This window comes from Lemur catta, chromosome 2 (assembly GCF_020740605.2).
Source record: "Lemur catta isolate mLemCat1 chromosome 2, mLemCat1.pri, whole genome shotgun sequence".
Taxonomy (NCBI): Eukaryota; Metazoa; Chordata; class Mammalia; order Primates; family Lemuridae; genus Lemur; species Lemur catta.
The window spans coordinates 138,774,261-138,795,628 of record NC_059129.1 but is presented as its reverse complement, the minus strand read 5'-3'; the positions used below and the strand labels follow the sequence as shown (position 1 = coordinate 138,795,628).

Below are 21,368 nucleotides of genomic sequence, written 5' to 3'. Positions count from 1 at the left end.
GCACTGTAGAAATATGAGACCTGGGGTCAGATTGTCTTTAAAGACTGTTTTCTTCCAGTGTTCCAACTTGGGATGCTTGGAATGTGGCCCTAATCTCAGGGCCAGGGACTCCCCATTCTCGTGCTTCACGGGCTCCCAAGGCTCTGGAAACGCCATCTCCAGGACCTAGCACAGGGCAAGCCACAGGGCGGATGCCTGGGGCTAGTAAGGAATGGGATTGCAATACCCCCCACAAACATACCTTGTCCAAGGAGCTCTCTGTCCCCTCTCTCCTCAGCATGTATCCCACAAGGATCATCAAAATGAAAGTTGCTCACCTAAGGCTAACAAGTAACCACTGGTTTGCTTCAATTGCCTTTTCAGGCCAATGTATATGGGGAAAAAGAGGTTTCAAGTACAAAAAAAGGAAAACTGCCTTTTACTTTGGGGAATCAGAATGCAGATAGAGGTTTGTGAGCTGCATCATCCAGGACACAAGCAGATGGGAGTCCCATGGGGTTGCCAGTTACTCAGGAAATGGAGACATGCTCTGGAGTACAGGACTCTGTAACTTCCCTAGATCTAAAGATTATTATCTCTCTTCTGCTCCTTATAGTGAATAGTAATATAATCCTTATAAAGTTTTGGTACTTTTTTGGAGGGGGACACCAAAGGAGAGAATGGAGGAGCCTGTACTTTTTCCCCCTTAGCAGTCTTGGGAAAACAGATTTCCAAGTGTTCAAATGGACGGTGTGGATTTTAAGAAGTATAATCTGTAAGAGTAAGGCACAGAGAAGACATTCTCAAAATGGACCCAGTGACATCAGCATCACTTGGGAACTTAGATATACAAGTTCTCAGGCCCTACTGAATCAAAGACTCTGCAAATGGGCCCAGAAATATGTGTTCAGTGAGCCCTTCCAGGGGATTCCAATTATCAAGCTCACACTTGAGGACCACTTGCAGAGTGGATAAGGAAGGATCTGCTTTAAAATCCTGGCTCTGTCACTGAACAGGTGTGTGAGCTTGAGCAAGTTAGTCTTTCTCAGTTTATGGAGAGGATTAAATGAGATAATGTATTTGGAGCACTTAGTGCAATGCCAGACATATAGAAAGCACTCAATAAATGGTAGCAGCTGTGGTCACCATTATATATGAGGGAAAGGAAAAAGGGTAAGTCTTTAAGACCTTCAACCAGTTAGCATGGCATTTGTCAGCTTAACGGGGCCTTTCAGATACTGATATTGTGCTTTCAAGGAATCCAAAGGTTGCATACATTCTGTGTAATCTCATCTGCATAGAAATTTGAACAGAGCAGTAATTCTCAGTGCTGCTTGGTCATCAGAACTCCCATGGAGCTTTTAAACTCTGCCCTGTTGTGGATGTCCAGACCCATAATCTCTAGTGGTAGACACTGTGCATCTGTAATTTTCAAGATCTTCATAGGCACTGCTGCAAAACAGCTGCTAGAATCAAAGATGATACTAACTAAAGCTTACATTTATTATGTATTTGTACTAGGCACTATGCTAACTTCTTTATATACATTGCTTTATTTAATTTTAACAGCAATCCTGTGGGGTAGATACTATCAGTTTATTTTACAGCTGAGGATACTGAGGTATAGAGGGGCTAAATAACCCTCAAGTTCACACAGCTGAGAAGTGGTTTAGGGCCTGAATCCAGGTTTGAGCTACTAACTGCATTTAACTGATGCAAAAACTGATTCATTCATTTACCCATTCATCCAACATGCATTTATTGTGCATGACCAGGTAATGTCTGAAAACTGGGGAATATAAAAAGGAATATAGATTCCCATCTCCAACCTCAAGAAGCTCATGCCCTAGAGCGATGGGCGGGGGATAGGGGAGGGAGCTAGACTGCCTCATTTTAAAAGATGATATCATGCATCTGTGTTTGAGAGGCTGAAAAGATTTTCTATGACAGTAGCCTTCTCTTAATGGCCATTTACAGAATCCAACCCCGTGAGCCAAGCAGCCTCCCAGAATGAAGACCAGGCCTGCTAGCTGCCAACGTCTCCAGCAGCTCTGCAAGCCCTTGGCGTGGGCCTCTGTTCTCCTCGCTGGATTGTACCATTCATTCAGTCATCTTGTTAGCCACCTACTCCCCGCCGTGGGACCAATCAAACTGGGGGGAGGCTGGATCTCTTCCAGGGATAAAGCCTGTCACTTACACCTAAACTGACGACTGTTATGATATTTCCCAGAAAAGTACAGAGAAAATACCGAGGCCTGCTTTTGAAAATCGTGGAATGTTAGCGCTGGCCCAATCTTTGGACATAGCAGTAAGGCTGACCTGGAAACAGCTCCAGTGTCTCACGCCAGGCTGGCACTGGGCTCCTGGAGCAATCTGCGACCCCTCGCTGCCTCCTAGAGTCAGGGCTGAGCTTTCTCTCAAATAGACAAACATTACAGTCCAGCACTGATCACCTTGGAGAAGGCAAATGATCCTCCCTGAGAGACAGCCTTGGAGGGCACCGCCCCCGGCACTGGGCTGGGGACAGTGCTTACAACCACTACATCTTTCCCGTTCCGCGGTAGCAGAGGAGGGTTTGGGGAGAGCGGCCGTACCCGGAACACGTATTCAGGTTGCACAGAAGGAAGTGGCAGCGGAACCTTTCTTCTCCGCCTGGCTCTAGCTTCCACACGGGCCCAGTTGGCGCCGGACTCAGGAGTGGAGACTTAAACATGGAGACAGCGGGCCCTGGGAGTGGGGAGTCCTCTTCTCGGCTGGAGGCTCCGGGGTCCGCCGACAGCCGGCTTTTCCTGGTTAAAGGTGCGGCGTGAGGAGGTGCGGGTGTCGGGGGGAGCTCACCTGGGGCTTGGCCTGCGCCGCAGCGAGCATTCTCACACACATACCTCTCTGAGAGCCCTGAGCTTGGGCATGCCCCTGAGTTTAGCCCGTGGGGCCAGGCAGCCCAGGGCCAGTAAGTCGCTTGCGGGGTAAGGTATCCCCACTTCCACCCCGGGCAAGAGGCGGACCCCCCCCCCGGGATATTCTCTGGTGCATGTCGTATTTCCCCATCACCTCTGCAGTCTTTCTCGAGCCCTGCCTTTTCTAATTGCTACAATCTCTATTTTCCTGCTCGGGGGAAACTTCACGCCGCTGTCTTGGGGCAGAGGGGAAGGGAACCTGCGCCCACTCTCTGCACTTGGGGGACGATACCTCAGAATGACCCCCGGAACCAGAGGTCGTGAGGTCACGCAGGTTTCACAGTTGCTATCATTTGCCGTTGACAAGAGCTGCTTAGCCGTCGTTTTTTCACTTTGAAAAGTGATTTTGACTGTAATTTGAATAGTATCTGAAACTTACCTGTGTACATCTTTTTAACTTCAGGTTTTTGTGTGTTTTTTTTTTAAATCCCTCCCCAACCTCTTGGCAGGTGGAATTTTCCTAGGTACTGTTGCTGCAGCGGGAATGCTGGCTGGATTTTTCACAACATTATCATTGGCTAAAAAGAAAAGCCCTGAATGGTTCAATAAGGTTTGTGACACTGAAATCCATTCATAGTATTGTTACTGTTTACACTAAATAGCAGCTTTGTCCATAGGGAAAGTAAATGTTGATGGCCTTTCACATTGCTTTAAGAAGTAAACTTATATATACCTTATGGATTCAAGAATTGTACAAATTAATCGATAGTCTTTATTTTCATTTAAAAAGAAGTACTTATGTACTTTCTAAAATTTTAGCAGAACAAGACTTTGAAAGCTTATCCAGTATATTTCCTATTCACAACACTTTAAATCTGAATCTAGGTAATTCACTATCAGTTGTAGGAGCCCCCAATATTTTGTGTACCATTTAGAAAGAAAAAGGATTGCAGTTAAAATCGTGACACAATACTGATTGCAAGAAGCATCTCTATTTCAAAGATGCTGAAATAAAATGCATCTTAGTACTGATGAAAAATGTGTCAGCTTCTTGAACACAGAGACTATACATACTTGTTCACTGGTGCAGCCTCCCCCCCTAGAAAAGTGCTTGGCTCACAGTAGGTACCCAGCAAATTTTGGTTGAATGACTATAACCTACTTACGGCAGAAAATCCTTACTCCATGAGCAACATTGAGCAGTTGTCCTCAGGTGTTGTGTATCTAATTTCCCTAGTTGATGAGAAACTTTCTACATGTTACTTGTATTGTCCTGCCTCTTCCCTCCTACCCCATTTTCCTTATTTATTCATTACATTGCTTCAACAAATGTTTACTTCAGATCTTTTATGTGCTGGGCATTGTACTAGCTAGGTGCAAGGGATAAGAAAATGACGAACACATGTGCCCCTCAGGAAGCCTTGCATCTGGTGTGGGAGGCAAATATTCACACAAATAAATATATAATTATGATTTGATGTGTGCTATGGAGGAAAGGTGTTGTGTGAAAAATATAAGCCAGTTGAATTTCCACTTATATTTATCTTTAATAATGATAATTAAGCTTTATTAATACTGTAATGGCAAGAGACAACATTTAAAGTGCATTTGGGTCTCTGAATACTCTCAAGGCTCATATGGAGCCACCCAAATCACTGCTGGGGACCTTGTGGGTCATTTCTCCCTATATTTCAGAATATTTTCAGAGCAAAAATATATAAATATTTTATGATAGAAATCGGTAAAACCTGATGGATAGTAGTGCTTTAACAGTGTGGAGTTTGGTTGGTTTGTAAGGTGAAGTTATCGTGTTAACCCTTGGGTTATGGGACTTTTTAAGAATATGATGAAAACTAGGGATTCTCTCAGAAAAAAAAAATACAGATATTTACAACTTCACATTCTATTTTGTTGTTCTGAGATTTGACCATCACATATGCCCTTCATGGTTTAACACAGTGGTTTTCAAACTGTGGTCCAGAGGACCCTTTTGATCTTTGATCCTTGGGTCTGTAAAGTCAGAACTTTTTTTCATAGTAATACTAAGATACTTGCACTGATGGTATAGAGGTAGCGAAGGGTAAAACTGCTGGTGCCTTGGCATAATGAAGGCAGTGGCACCAAACTGAACTAGAAGTCATTTTGTTCTTCATTACAGTGTACACATAGAAAAAAAAGAACAGTATTATAAAAGGGTGTCCTTTTTGAAGCAGTAAAAGTATTAATTTTTAGTAAATCATGATCTCTTTTTTAATAATCTGTGAAGAAATGGGAAATACCCATAAAGCACTTCCTTCTACTTTATACTGAAGTAAGATGGTATTCCTCTAGGAAAAACAATTCTAGGATTGAGTGTAAGCTGAACTTGCTGCTTTTTTCCCATGGAGTATCATTTTTACTTGATAGAACAACTGACAAACTATGGTTATTCAAAAGTGGGTATTTGGCAGATATTTTCTTAAAAAAGGAACAAAATGAGCCTGTCTTGATTTCAAGCAAGCAATTGTATTTGTTGTCACTCAACAAAATTCAAGCTTTCAAGTGAAAATTAGATTTTAGAAAACTTTTATGTGCCATGATGAGCTTGATGGCTACTTGATACTTAACAGCTTTGCTGACGAGATTTTGTGGTGAGATTAATGATGTGATTGTTCTATATTGTTTAATGAATGATGTCAACTATAAAAAGACCTGTATAATTTGGCAAGCCAGTATCTTCTGAATGAGTGTGATGCATGGAATAAAATGTCCATTCAACGTGCAAAATAGACTACTGGATTTTAATGGAACAAATTACAAAAAAAATTCATTGACATGACTTCAGATTCCATATTGCAACTAACCTGTAAGAAGCTATGTGTCACATTTTGGTGTATTAAGCAAGGAAAGTTATTAAAGTATTCCTCCCTTTCTAAAGATATCTAAGCCAGATTATATTTATAAACTTTAACCAAAAAAAAATTTTGCAACAGGTTGAATACAGAAGCAGATATGAAAATCCATCTATCTTTTATTAAGCTAGACATTTAAAAGATTAACAAAAATGTAAAACATTGCCTCTCATTGCACTAATTTTTTTTTGTTTGGGAAAATAAGGTTATTTTTCATGAAAATAGGTTTATATTACTCTATAATGGATTCACTATTTTAAAATATATAAGTAAAATTTAAGAATTTCTTGATTTTAATTTCTAATACATTAAATATTGATAAATATAACCTACATAATTGAAAATCTTTGGGGTCCAAGTATAAGGGGATCCTCAGACCAGAAAGTTTGAGAACCACTGTTTTGGATGGTTAAATACGTTATGTAAGGTTCTGCTTCCCTCTGGGAAAACATTTAAATTAGAGCATTACCACTTATCCAGACTCTGTTTTAGAGGTAAAATGATTTGTAGAACTCGGATTCTAGAGCACACAATTAATGAGCTTATATGAGCAAGCACTCATTTAAGAATACCACTTAGGTAGCGTACTTCAATGTCGCCACCTGGAGGTCTTCTCTAACACGAGTAACAATGATATGTAATGTTTGTGTGCTTACCAGTGTGCTAGCTGCTCTTCTAAGGGCTTTCCTCATTTAACGCCCATCACAGCCCTATGAAGCACTGTTACTATAAATTTTCCTCACTAAAGAGCAGTGAAACTGAGGCACAAATAGATTAAGCAACTTGACTAATACGGTAATCACTCCATCTTCTGTTACTTCTGGGAAATAAATGATACGATTTTTAGCAATATTGTTATTTAAATAGACTTCTGTGCAGTAGCTAGTATAGATTCAAATACAACCCAAAAGGACTTTAAAATGATCAACTTTTCAGTTGGGGACTGTCTGTCTTTCTTTTATTTCAGGAGGATAAATTATCCTCTTAATGTCTTACTTTCATTATCTTAGCTCAGTCTCATGCTAGAAAACTGAGAGTTGAAAAGCAATAGTAAGTACTGAATGAACATTCATTTTTTTTGTAATTCCTTGAATAAATAAAAAGAGGAAGGTGCAAGCGAGAGTGGCCAAATAATCCACTCTTGACCTTCCTTAGCTGATCTAGTTAAATAAATAGATCAAGATTTTTTTTTAACTGGAATATTCCACATTTGTATAACAATAGTCTTATAAAATGATTGTGAGATTAAATGAGGGACTATGAGAGAAAATGTGCATATGATATGTTTGGCTAAAACAACTGAAGAAAATACAGAATTAATGTATACACACACATAAAGTTTCCTTATCGAAAATAATTCAATATTTTCCTGGTGGAGTGAATTTAAAAAAAGTAAAATAACTCAGTGCCCCTGCTTATCTTAATATTGGCATGGCAAAAATTCATCAGATAACTATGAGTTATGTCAAGACCCATTTGTGTAATGAGTAGATAAAAGGGGCAAGTTGTCATTCATCTTTCTGATATAGCTGCAACTTCTGGGAAATTATAAAAATAAATCTTTTAAAAATTACATTGTGTATGTTATAAAAACAGAGCCAGCTATTACTGTGATGTAAACACATCAAAATATTGTTATCAGATGAGAATGCTCTATAGGGGAGATAACAAGATTGAACATTCTTTTTAAAAATGTTCAGTTTACATAAAATTCATCCCAGGATTAAACTGAAGAATGACTAAAAATATGAACCTCATTTGTAGGTATGTAGTTGACCTTTTACAAACTGAACAGTTTGCACTTGATAGTTTCTACGTCTGTGTGTGAAAGATTAATTTTAGTCACCCACTTTCTCAAAGGTTCTGGTCAGTGTTAGAAGATAAGGGCACCCATGTCTTCAGGCACAAGAGGTATTATAAATACAGAGGTTTCATTTAGAGAATAATTTTTTTGTTTTATCATGGGGATACTAAATACTATAAACAGAATGTGATTGGTTAAATTCAACTTCTACATGCAGATGCCTTCATTTTACTTTAAATTAAAAACATAATGTGGTGAGGAAAAATGTAGCTTTTATTTTATATATGTGTATATATAGAGACGCACACATGCACACACATATATATGTGGCTAGCATGTGTGGCTATATCTAAAGATCCAAAGACCTTTATTTTTGACAAGTCAGTCTTTTCCTGCAGCAAGTTAACTAATGTTCATTTTGAAAATTTTGAACAGGGTATATGAACATCATGAGACATTCTCCCCCAGAGGAAAAAGCTTGTGACAAAGCTTGTGACTAGACTTTTGAAAACTTAATAAGGACAGATCAATTTTTAACATCAAGTTTCCACTAAAATTCATTTTTGGAAGTACCTAGACAATAAATAATAACTCATTTCATTTCACAGTTTATGAGACTGATAGACATGTACCTGTTTTTTTTAAAAATATCTAAAAGTTAGGCAAAATTAAGATTTTATTGTGAATACTGCTATTTCATTAAGGGTTATTTTCATACATAGTTATCTTTTTACTTGATATAGCAAAACAAATGTGGGTTTATGTAGACTTTTAAATATATTTATGTATATATATGTAAATATATACACAGGCTAACTTCTGTCCTTCCTAGGGAAAAAATGGATTTTTAATATATGTTTCTGAAACAAAATTTAGGCCAAAGCCCTTAAACTGACTCTGGTTTAATAATATTTGGTTAATGCTGATGCTTCTGGATGAAAATTCAGGCCAGTTAAAATCAGCGCATTTATGTGCGATCTGTGGTATCTAGGAACCACTCCAAAATTATAGCAACATGGGAAAAGGAATAAGATGAGAGAGTGTATTGTTTTTGTCACAGAACAGCTAAAGAAAAATCTCTTGATGATCTGGCTGGGTCTAAGGTATGTCTATAAAAAGTATAAGTCAGTAAATGCAGAGTACCTGTAGATCTAGTCATGGTGCTGGGCATGGGGCTACAGATAAACAGTCTTTCTGTCTGCTGTGGACAGCATTCACAATCACAAACTATGCATGCATAAGAAAAATCTGTATTAAGAAAAATAGGTTGAGCAATATAAAGAAAATTATTCTAGAAGAGAAAAGGATTCTAATAAATGGAAATTTATTTCCAGATGGAAGACAGGATGTTATAAATTTGCTATCTCTTACCAGATTAGCTAACTAGCTTAAGGTCATTCTAATAAAACTGCCAATGAATGGGGGATAGAGAAATCTTGACAGAATGTTCTAGGGTTTTCCTGGAAGAATTAACAGGCACAGTGCTTTGTATACTCAAATATTTGTCAGTCAGGGAAGGCATGCAGTTATTAAGCAGCAATGCTGGTATTTGACCTGGGGTTGGTTGGACTTCCCAATATGTTGCTTACACAGACAGTAATTAATTTCAGACACTCCCAGAATACTTATTCTTTCCAAACTGATTATTTTTACCCAAACCTTTCTGTCTTCATTTCAGGGAAGTATGGCCACGGCTGCCTTACCGGAGAGTGGGTCTTCGCTTGCCCTGCGAGCTCTGGGCTGGGGCTCGCTTTATGCATGGTGTGGAGTTGGTGTGATCAGCTTTGCAGTCTGGAAAGCTTTAGGAGTTCAAAGTGTAAGTAACCATAATCCTGTAATTGCCATCTGGATGTTTGTTCTACTTTCTGCACTGCAGTCTAAATTTTCCTGGTTTTCAAATTTATATGACATAGTGTGGTCACTGCCTTGGGAAGTGATGACAGAGTATGTGACTAAATTCTTGCTAATAACTAGGCAAATTCTCATTGCTAGTAAATTATAAATAATGAATTTATTAGGTTATTAAGTATGAAATATCCAGTTTCCTTAAGGACTAAGTTTGACAGTTGATCTCTCTGACATTTCACTTTGAAACTTCTTGTTTTATTTTTATTGTGACTATACATCCACATTCTTTCAAATGCATGGTTTGGCTTGTGATTATCTTTCAAAGTTTTTTTAAGAGCAATTTTTGTAAAACCATGGATAAGTCAAAAATGTGTGTTATTTTCAAATATGAGTTCCATTGTGGAACCAGTGCAACACAGACAGCTTGAAATATCATTGAAGTGTTTGGGGAGGATGTGGCTAATGAACACTAGATGGTTTGAGAAGTTCTGTTCTGGTGATTTTCATCTTGAAAATGAGCCACACAGGTGACCTGAGACCAAGGTGGATAATGATGAGCTGAAAGCTGTAGTGGAAGCAAATCCATCTCAACCTACAACTGACTTGGCAGCAAGGTTTGACGTTACTATTCCAACAACATTGGACCATTTGAAACAAATGGGCAAGGTAGAGAAACTGGATAGATGGGCACTGTATGAATTAAATTAATGAACATCAGAAATCATCTCGAAGCTTCCCTTTCTTTCCTGTCACAACATAAAGATGAACCATTTCCACACTGTATTGTTATGTATGATGAAAAATGGGTTCTTTTTGACAATCACAAGCGTCTGGCACAATGGTTGGTTAAAGGTGAAGTGCCAAAACACAGTCCAAAACCGAGTATTCATCAGAAAAAAATTAATGGTGTCTGTGTGGTGGTCCAGCACTGGTACTATCCACTACAGCTTCATGAAACCTGGTCAGTCAATTACAGCGGATGTCTACTGCAGCCAATTGGATGAAATCATGAGGATGCTTGCAATTAAGCAGTCGAGATTGGTCAATAGAGACAGGCCAAACCTCTTGCTGCAAGACAGCACCCAACTACATCGCACAAACAACGCTGCTCAAACTACAGAGGCTGAACTTGGAAACTCTGTGTTATCCACCATAATCAACAGACCTTGCACCAACTGACTACTGCTTCTTCCAGGCTTTGGACGACTTCTTGCAAGGAAAAATATTCAATTCTCAACAAGCTGTGGAAAATGCCTTTTGCGATTTCATCACCACTTGCTCTGCAGGTTTCTTCGTTGCTGGCATAAACAAGCTATGCTAAGATGGCAAAACTGTGTCAATAGTTTAGGTACATACCTTGATTAATTGTACTGCTTCTTGTTTGAGATATAATAAACTGAACTTTTGATTTGAAATTGGACGTTTTATATTTAATGGCCTAATAAATTTTTGAAGGTGGTGAAACTTCAAATATAATTAAGCAATGACTAATTCATAGCTAATGTTCATTCTATATAAATTGATGTTAGCTATTTGTTCAATAAAATTATTAATGTGCAACAACTTTCCATGCTGTTTGACATCCATATATATATATATAAACATCCTTGTAAAATAGTTAAAGCATTTTAAAATTATCTATTTAAATTATTAATGTGTTGTTTATACATTATTGGAAAAAATCCTAAAAGCCTATGTATGTGTGTATATGTGTATATATCTATGTGTGTGTGTGTGTGTGTGTGTGTGTGTATGCACAATTTATACTCCAGGCTAAAAAGATATACATTGAGAATGGTTGCATTCCTATTTTTAAACAACTGGTAGGAAGTTCTGTTGACCAGGCTCTTTGTGACAGCTGATAATTGATAGTAGTTTGGAATGGGTGGTAGCAGTGGAGTTGATGAAAAGAGATTCTGGATATTTTTCCAAGGCAGAGTCACCAAGGACTTGTTATAGATTGGATGTGGAGTGTGTGGAAAAGTGAAGTCAAGGATGTCACCAAGACTTTTGGCATGAGCAGCTGGAGAATGGATGGGGACCAGTGTGAGAGGAGCAGCATTGGGGATAATGTCAGGAGCTCAGTCTGGGATTTGTGATTCTGAGACATCTGTTAGATAGCCAGGTGGAGAGTCAAGTAAGCATTAGATATAGAAGTTCATAGTTCAGGGGAGAGGTACAAGGTGAAGATAAAAATGTGAAACTCATCAGTATATGGGCAGTATTTAAAGCCAGGAGACCAGATTAGCTCATCAAGCAAAAGAGCGTAGAAAGAAAAGAGGAGAGCTCTGAGGAAGGAGCCCTTGGCTACTCTTAAGGTTTAGAAGTTGGGGAATGAGGAGAAAGTAGCAAAGGAGATTTTTCTCCTAAAGAGATGGGGAAAACCAGAATGGTGACTTGGGACACCAGGTGAAGAAAACATTCAAGGAGAAGTGATTGACTGTGTTGCATGCTGCTGGTTGTCACACAAGATGCGGACTGATAATTCTCTGAGTTCAGCAGTGTGGCAGTCTTTGGTGAAATGGAAGAGCCTGAGTGGAGTGGATTCAAAAGAAGACAGAGGGGAGAAATCGGCGGCAGTATGTCTAGGCAAGCCTTGAGTTTTGCTGTAAAGTGAAAGAAAGAAATGGAGTCATAGCTGGAAGGAGGAGTGGGGTCAAGAGAGAGCTTTTTTGTTTTCATTTTTCAAGTAGGGAGAATTAACAGCATGTGTGTGCTGATGAGAGTGATTCAGTAGAGAGGGAGAAACTGAGGCAAGTGGAGGAATTGCTGGAACAACCCTCATAGGCATTTTTGAGCTTTTTGACATTTAGTTTAATCATAACTAAACATAGGCACTGCTGTACTTTTCATTCACAGTACACCAATAGACAAATGAATGTGCTTTTCTTCTAGTCTGACTAACCTTTATTTTTAAAGTAACTTTGCTGGCTAGATTGTGATGCTAAATTAGGGATTACTAGGAAAAGACAGAAAATTTACCACTGAAGATTTTTCATGATTTTTGCTGTTACCTCAGTTTTGCTTTTGAGCAATATAAAATCTCTTCTTCCATGTCAGGCATTGTACCAGACATTTTAGACAAAGCAGATTAAATAATCTTAATAACAACAATATAGCAGATGTTAATATCTCCCATTTTATAACTGAGGAAATGGAGCCTCAACAAGTTTAAATCACTTGCCCAAGATCACATAGCTTGTAATTGGCAGAGTTAAGATTTGAATCCAGGTCTGAGTTTTCAGATTACTAAGTAATACTTAGTAATAAAGTTATTGAGCTTCTAGTGTGTATAAAAATGACTATCTGTTAGCACTCTACATGGACTGCGTGGAATTGATAGGTGATGTTTCCAGTGCTTAGTAATGTAAGTCATAAACTGAGTAGTAAAATTTTAAGTTTAAGGTGTTTGAAAATATGAATAGCCCTTGATTTAGAAGAATCATAAGAATGAATCAATCTAAATTTTCATAGACCAACAAAAATTAGATTATCTAAATTGTATGCTTGAGAATTTGGGCTTCATGGGTGAGACTGTGCTATTTTAGTTCCTAGAACATGAACTTGTTTGTTTTATGGCACTAATAAGAAAGTTATTGCCTAAATAATTTGGGGATAAAAAAATATTTTCTGATTGGCACTACTAAACAGAAGAATATGTGGAATCTGGCTGGGTGTGGTGGCTCACGCCTGTATTCCTAGCACTTTGGGAGGCTGAGGTGGGAGAATCATTTGAGGCCAAGAGTTTGAGACCAACCTAAGCAACATAGTGAGACCCCATCTCTACAAACAATACAGAAATTAGCCAGGTGGCCTGTAGTCCCAGCTTCTTAGGAGGCTGAGGCAGGAAGATCACTTGAACCTAGGAGTTTGAGGTTGCAGTAAGCTACGATGACACCAGCTACACTCCAGCTCGGGCCACAGAGTAGGACCATGTCTCAAAAAAAAAAAAAAAAAAGGTAGAATCCTTCTGTATTGCATCTTTATGTCTAACTAAAAAGAGAGAATGCAAATGTACTCTCTCTATATACATAGACCTTTAGGCATATCAGTTTGATCTCCATGTCTGAGAAATCTCACACAAAAATGAACCCACTGATAACCTTTTCAAAGTCACATATTTTAAATGCAATAGCATTTATTAATTTATTGGTTTGTTCATTCAAAAGTCACTTGTGCCCTTACCCTGAGCCAGGCAGTATGCTAAGACAGGGCCCCCCAGTAGGCTGTTAAGTCTTACCTGTTGACTTTCCAAGTAAATTCTTATGATATGACCCTGCTCTGAAGCTTGCAGAGAGCAATATGGTATATTTCAGCTCTGCCTTTAGAGAGCTTTGATGATTATTATGAGGTTGCCCTGAGTCCAGTGATGAACTTTTGTCACTAAATACTGCCTCTTATTGAGAAACGTCATCTTTTATGACTAAGGAAAACAGTCAGAAAATGTTGAACAGAAATGGTCCTAATCTGTGCACTCAAATTGTTGATGATCATTCTAGATACATGCAGGTAAATCAAAATCAACTCAAGTCAAATAATTGTTGGTGGCTACCTTGAGTGGTATTAAATCTCTGATATAAACCTAGTTCCCCCCCCCCAAAAAAAAGGGTGCCATCTACATCTATTGGCTGACCTAGAGCAGCTTGATGAAAGTGCTTGTATTTCCTATGTTAATTCACAGCTACATCTGCTGGCCTAAAAGAGAACATGTTAAAAATGTTTAAAGCAAAACTCCAGTTTCTTTAAAATATGGTGGTTTTGCTCTTTGTTTATTCATAATTATTATGGAATTTCATTTCATGTAGAATACATATAATACGTTAAATATAAATATTTTGTATTTTGCACAACGATATATCATTTACTCAGAGGTTCCAAAAAATGAGGGCTAGTGGAAGCTATCCTGTTAGCAGACCAAGCAGGTAAATTTGCCCAGCACTGAAGATGGGACCCTCCCTGCCTTTGGATAGAAATCAGTCCAGGTTCAATGTTCACCCTGCTGCCCTGACCAGCCCATGGGCCAGCAAACACAGCTGGATTGCTCAGTTTGTGTTCACTGATTACTTTGAATTATGGTATTTTACCATTTGATTATGATTGAGATAGCATTAATTTTATCACAATAACTTCACTGTGAAAAAAAAGATGAACATTTCCTATGGGTTGGTTCTTGGTCCCCTAAATCAGCTGCACACATGATCCTGGGAGACGACCATTCAGGCCAGGTGAGTGCACACCAGGTAGCGTGATTAGATTATTTTATCAGGGCAGATAGTTTAAGTTTAGAGAATAGTTGAGGTAAACGCTCTAAGGAGCTCTAATACTAACTGGCAATTCCCTAATTATTGGAAAAAATGAAACCTTGCTATGTACAGTTATTTACCTGTAAACAGTAATGACTTAACTTTTTTACCTTTTATTATTTATAGTAGGTATTGATACTTGAAGGATTTCTAAAGAATTTTAGCTTATTTATAACTAGACCACCTTGTCTTCTTTTTCTCCCTTAGAAGGAGAGACACTAGATATCTAAATAATTCCTGGTTGATATGAGTAGAACTTTGTAAAAGGGCATATGTGCTATGCCTGTGGACCTGTGCTCTCCGCGTGTGTGTGAGAAGGTTGTTATCTCAGAGGCCTGGCAGCATCACCACTGCTGTCCTTTACTGGAGCTTGTATGGAATGTATTCATGAGGTAGTAGGAATTTACAGATAATTTGTAACTATTGCCCTCATATGAGCTAAAACCTCAATTGTGATAAAAACCATGAATGAAAGTGTTCTTAGTTATTGTGAAATACTTTAAATTGTCCAGAGATTTCAATTTTAAAATTAATACATAAATGAAAAGAGTTTTCGATTTGTTTGTTTTTTACCCTTTTACCATAGGATATGAGATATTTATCTTTATTTACATATATTGGTGTTCAGTTTTAAAGAAAAATATATATAGGACCTGTCTTTTTAAAAACTAAGATGGCTTTTTTTTGGTAAAAACATGTACTTGTTTAAAAAAAAATCAGTGTAGAATAGTACAAAAAAAGGAAGCAAAAATCCCACTAAGCTCTAATCATAATTGCAGTAGAAATATCCTTCTAGACCATCTTCTATAGGCATATTCATATAATTGCATAGAAATGCTGTTTTACTATAGGTGCTACTCTGGCATCTTTTTTCACTAAAAGTCATAGAAACATTTCGGCACAACAGAGTATATAAATCTCCATCACTTTTAATGACTACATGGGTCTCTATTTATGTTATAATCTACTTAATCAGTCTCCTGCCAATGGCATTTAGATTGTCATTTTTCACTATTAAACACCATAGTGAACCTGTAGGCATACATCTTATTGCGCTTTTCTTGTTTGAGAAATTTGTCCTAAAGACAAATTTGTTGAATGAACGTGTGTTTTAAAAATGTTTTTGATACCTGTTGGTAAACAGCCCTCCAGAAAAGTTTACACAGTTTAGAAGATACCAACAATGCATGCAAGTTCCTGGCACCTTTGCCATCAGTGGCTTCTATTACTCTGAAATTTCTGCCAATCTGATAGATTGGAAGATGGAAAATAATCTTTTTTTACTGCATCTCTCCTGAGTCCCTACTGCTAGAAAGGCCCTTATGGAAATAATTTGTGATTGGAGTCTTGCAGCCTTTCCAGGCCCCTGTCTTGCCTCCTTATCTGCTGATAGAGGTTGCTGCTTTTTCAAGAGCCCAGGCCTCCTTTTCTCTAAAAATAACAAGTAAAACTTGTAAATAAAACCAATATATTTTAAATATTTCTCTAGAAATGGAAATTTGACTTCCTTATTAAAAGGTGGAGCCTTTAAGGAAACTAATATTATATCTTTCCTGTAGGATAATGTTGGATGGAGTCTCAAGAAAATTTATTTACTCCACTTCTTTTTTGTAGCTGCTCTTAGATATAATTTTTATGTTAATATTAAGGCTCACTTCTTAATAACCTTAGGACCGGCCTGAGGGCTTTTGCTAATAATTACAATCAAATTTCTTTCTTTTGACTCTTTGTTAATTTCAATTTTTACTGATATTCTGGTGTATGTCTTATTAGTATATTTATTTGTACATTGCTTTTACTTATTCAGCTTAAATGAGGCAGTACTGTAGAGTGACTGCTAGAACCTCATATGTAAATTAAACTACAGGAAAGCTTAGAAATTTTTAACTTTGACGATATCTAAGAAGGGAAATAGACTTTAAGTGCTATATATTTTTTGGTGGTTTAGATCAAAGATTAAAAACAAATCTGAATCTCCTGAGAAATTGTTTAATGGCAGCCACTTCTGAGTGGTGTTCAGGGGAGTGTGAAAAGTGGCCATTTCCCTTCTGTGTCCTTGCCTAATCTAATTTCAGTACTTCCAAAGATCTCTACCAGCTTATGCCCCCAGGAAGCAAGCTTCAGTTTCTTATTCTGATTACCATACATTAGCCTACTCGCCTCACTTCCTCTTCTTGATAGTACTTACTAGAACTCCTAGAACAGAGTCTTCGTGATCTTGCAGAGGTAGTTCCATCTGTCAAGCTCTTGGGCCTTCAAACAGCTGAAGGATTGAGGAATATTTTCCTGGAATCATTTTAAAATGAACTAGAAGTAGGACTGTGCATCAGTTAGTAAGTTCAAGCCCAAGGTGACAGGAGCATCTCTATAACTCTATTTCCCATTCCACTGCAGCTGTAATGGGCGGAACATCACAGAGGGGGGCACTTGATATAGATGTGGAGGAGCAATTTGATGACAGAGACTGATTCACAGGGACTGGCTCGGTTTAAAATGGGAGATAATGACCAATGTACTTTATTTTTTAAGCCAGAAGGGGAATCAGCTGTTTAGGCATATTTCCAAAATACCTCTTTAGAAACCCACCTGTCTCCTTTTTAAGTAAAATAGGGCCCAAGCATTCTATAAGGTGGGAATGTGCAACACTTAATAGGAAAGATAAGCTCTGCCATAAAAGCCTTCTTGTTCAGAAGCCTGACACAAATCAGGCTTAGTCCACAGGAGGAAAGGCATCTTGATTTCATTTGGATTTTTCTTTTTCTTTGTCTTTATGTCTTATACTAAGCTTAGAAAATTGGGCTTACATGAGATCTCTCTAAATAAAGCATTGTAGACCTGACAGCGTATGCTTTCCCTTTAAGTTTCATTTTAAGACTGACCTATGATTGGTCAAAAACATCTAAAACTCTGTAGGACAATATTATATTAACAAATAGTTGGTATATTTATATACAGAATATAAATATTCATTTCCCAGTATATCAGAAAATGTCATGTTCTCTCAAATTGAATTTTCCTAACTGAAATATTTCTAACAATTTTAAGAAGAAATCCTTTTTTTTTTAATGTGCTAGATATCTTTCTACTATGTAAGCTGTGCTGAACATAATTTAACTTTTTCTTGATGACTCAGATCTATCAGTTATTGTTTCCTTCTTGTGCTAATAGATTCTGGGCTTTTAATAATCCCTTTATTCTTTTAATAATTTTTCTCAGCCCTAGTTAGGCTCTCATAACTCCTGTCTGTTACATATGCTTCTGAAATGCTGCTGCTTTATTCTACAAGCAGTAATGCTTAAGGTTTCTTGCTTGCCCTCATCTGTCCTTCACAGGGTCCAGCCACTCCGGTGACTTCATCCACACCCTGAGCTCCAGGCTCACGGGCCCACTTGACTGGATGCTGATGTTTGGCTGTCCCGCAGGCATCCTATGTGTTCCCCACTGAGCTGTCATTTACTTGCAACCTGCAGCCTACCCCTGGGTCACTCCTCGTGAAAGGCAGCATCACCCACAAAGCTGCCCAGAGAGAAAAGCCAGATTGTCGTTCAGGACCTCACTCTTTCTCACCCCTGTATCTACTCAGTCACCAAGTCCTGCTTCTCCCACCCCCACAGCCACTATGGTTGGGGGCCCCTTCTTGCTCTGAGAAGATCCTAACAGCTTTCTCTGTTCTCTCTGCCTTTTGCATTGCCTCTCTGCAATCCCTTCTCCACACTACAGCCAGAGCACTCTGGCCTTCCTCTTGCCCGGACTTCATCTGCATCTGTACCACGCACTCTGCCCTTCTTCCTGTTAACAAGGATAAAAGGTCCATGCTGCTGCCAAAGGCTCCCCCCTTCACCCCACCATTTGGGTATTAGATCCCATCCCTTGTCACCTACCCAGGGACCTTGCTCTTGTCATTATCCTCAGCCTTTACTGATTGTCACTTCTTCCCTCTCTGCTCCAGTATACAGACATGCTGTAGTTCCTCCCACCTCTCAAAATTCTCTTGATATTCTTTATCCTTCTCCAGCTACCAGCCCATTTGTCTGCTCCCTTCGTAGAAAAAATTTCCGAGAAAGACTTGTCTGTGTTCACTGACTCCACTTTCTCCCCTTTCTGCCCTCAGTCCAGTGGCTTACCCCAGGAGCTGCTGTTGTCAAGGTCACCAGTGCTCTCCTTGTTGCCATATTCAGGTCTTATCTTTATCTTCTGTTACTTGACCTTCCAGCAACATTTGACACAATGGAACATCCTCTCCCTCATGGCATAGTATCTTGTGGCTTCTGAGACACCTTTGACCTCACTGACCATTTTTGCCTGTCTCCTTTGCTGGCCCTTCCCCTGGCTGACCTCTGAACATCAGTGTCCAGTGGCTCATGGACTCCTTTCTTCTCCATCTGTGTTCAGTCCCTCAGGTCTCTCATCTAGTCCCTGGTTTTAACAATCGGTACAATCTGATGATCCAAACATATAGCTGCAGCCCTGACCTTCAGATGTGCCTCTTCACTGCATATTGTGCATCTTCACATGTGTGTCTCACAGGCGTGTCAGACGGCCCATGTCCCAGCCAGAACCCTTGATTTCCTCACCACCTTCTCAACTTGCTCCTCCCTTGGTCTTCCCCATTTCAGTATATGCCATCATTGTCCCATCCTTCCAGTTCAAACCAGAAATGCAGGTGCAAATCCTCTTGGAGTCTCTCATTTCCTTTCATTCCCTTCCGCTAATTCAAACAAGTCCTGCTCATCAGTTCTGCTGCTGAACACAGCTGGCTCCTTCCATCTCTCTCCATTTCCATCCGTCTTTTGCCTAATGCAAGAAAGAGTTTCCTGTCTAGTTTCCTGGCCTCTTCTTTACTTCCTGTAGGATTTTTCTTCACAGGGCAGCCAGAGGTATTTTTAGAATGTAAGTCAGATCATGTCACTCCTTTATTTAAAACCCTTCAATGGCTTCCTGTTGAAGAAGGCTTATGTGATGGAGCCCACCTACCTCACTGGCCTCATCTTGAGCCACCAGTCCCTACCTCATCCATCCCTCTCTCTGCACTCCGGCCCTGCCACCCTCGTTCCTTCAGCACCAGGCTTGTTCCTGCTCTGGGGCTTTATTCTATCTTTGCCCGGGAAACTCCTTCCTCAGGTCCTTGTACGGCTGGCCCTTTGCTGCCATCCAGAGCTTCAACCCAAATTTATTTCACCTCCTCAGAGAAGCTTCCCCAGATCTCTTCATTCCCACCACTCGGTTACTCTCTGACATCATCCTATTTATCCTATTTTCTTTTCTTTGCAGCACCTATTGCAAAATGAAATTATATTGGTCATTTTCTTGTTTTATCAGTTTGTACCTTTACAAGCTACAGTAAAGGATAGCAAAGAGTGTAAATTCTGAAAGAGTAGAGACCTCGTTTAGCTTGTTCATTGTATCCTCAGCACCTGTCACAGTACCTAACCCACAGGAGGTGTTTAGTAAGTATATGCTGAATGCAATCTGATCACGTCACCTCTACCATTTCAGTGGCTCCCTCTTTTGAGTATAAAGTCCAGGCTCCTCGGAATGGTTTATGAGCCCCCATGTAATCTGGCCTCTGCTTATTGTTTACCTTGTTGGTTCTCAACTGGATGCAAATCTCCCCCTCCACAAAGACACATGGCCACACTTTTGGTCGTCACAACTGGGATGGTGCTACTGGCATCTAGTGGGTAGAGGTCAAGGATGCTGCCAAACATTCCACAGTGCATAGGACAGGTGCCCACAAAGAATTGTCTGGTCCAGAACGTCAGTAGTGCTGCAGCTGAAAGTCTAGCTGTGTCTCTCAGGAGCCTTCTGTCACACTTGGAATTCTAGCCATGCCGAAAGGCCATGCTCTTCCTAGCCTCTAGCCTCTGAACCTTGTACCTGCTTACACCCCAGAGCATTTTTTCCTCTCCTCACCGTTCCCCACTGCTGACTCTTCTTTGCCCAGACTCTTAGGGCAGATTGATTTTTAAGCTTTACAACATGGCATCCATCTGTTTTGGTAGTTTCGAGTTTATAAAGGTACCTTAGCTTTCTACCTCAAACTGAAAGTAATTTCCATACACAAACATTTTCTTCATGTCATTTTTTTTGGATGAACAAAGCTGTTTCTCAGGACTACAGGGTGGCTTCTATTACTTAATCCAATCACAGGGAATAAATGGAGTGAATAAAACAGCACCCATGCAATTAGAATCTATAGCTATAAAGTTAAACCTTCTCAATTTTTAGATAGATAGGATTTAGGATACTTAAATACATACCAATGAATTTTAATTTCTTTGTTTTTCATGTTTTGTGCCACATTAGAAATTTTCTTTTTTTCCTTTTTAGTGATTAATACAAGTGGCTCTTTTACATTGCATCAAAAATTATGTATAAGATGATACTTTTAAAGAAAAATGTGATTGGGGTAATTTATTAGAAGAGCTTGAAAATAAATTCATTTTCTAATATTTAAATACTGTAAATAGGAAGTTGATCCCAGTGTTGCTTTTTGAATTAGCTTTCTACCTTTATTCTACCTGGAAGGCAGACTTTGTGGCCCTGCTTTTGTCCTCCCTCCAGCTTTCCCAGTGTTGCTGACAAAGGACAATACTTTCATGTACTGGTATCTGTAAAGACCCCCATGTGAGAATTACAAAGTTAT

The 21,368-nt window shown here is 39.0% G+C and overlaps 1 protein-coding gene across 1 annotated transcript in view; it reads left to right on the top strand.

Annotated features, from left to right (window-relative positions):
• Positions 1 to 2,594: 2,594 nt before the first annotated feature.
• The window catches only part of TMEM242 (transmembrane protein 242), a 32,467-nt gene continuing 13,693 nt past the window's right edge, over positions 2,595 to 21,368 (top strand). Inside the window, exons 1-3 of the mRNA XM_045544630.1 lie at positions 2,595 to 2,778; positions 3,386 to 3,486; positions 9,250 to 9,387. Coding sequence (XP_045400586.1) covers positions 2,691 to 2,778; positions 3,386 to 3,486; positions 9,250 to 9,387 — 327 coding nt within the window. The 5' untranslated portion in view covers positions 2,595 to 2,690. The remainder of the gene's footprint in view (positions 2,779 to 3,385; positions 3,487 to 9,249; positions 9,388 to 21,368) is intronic.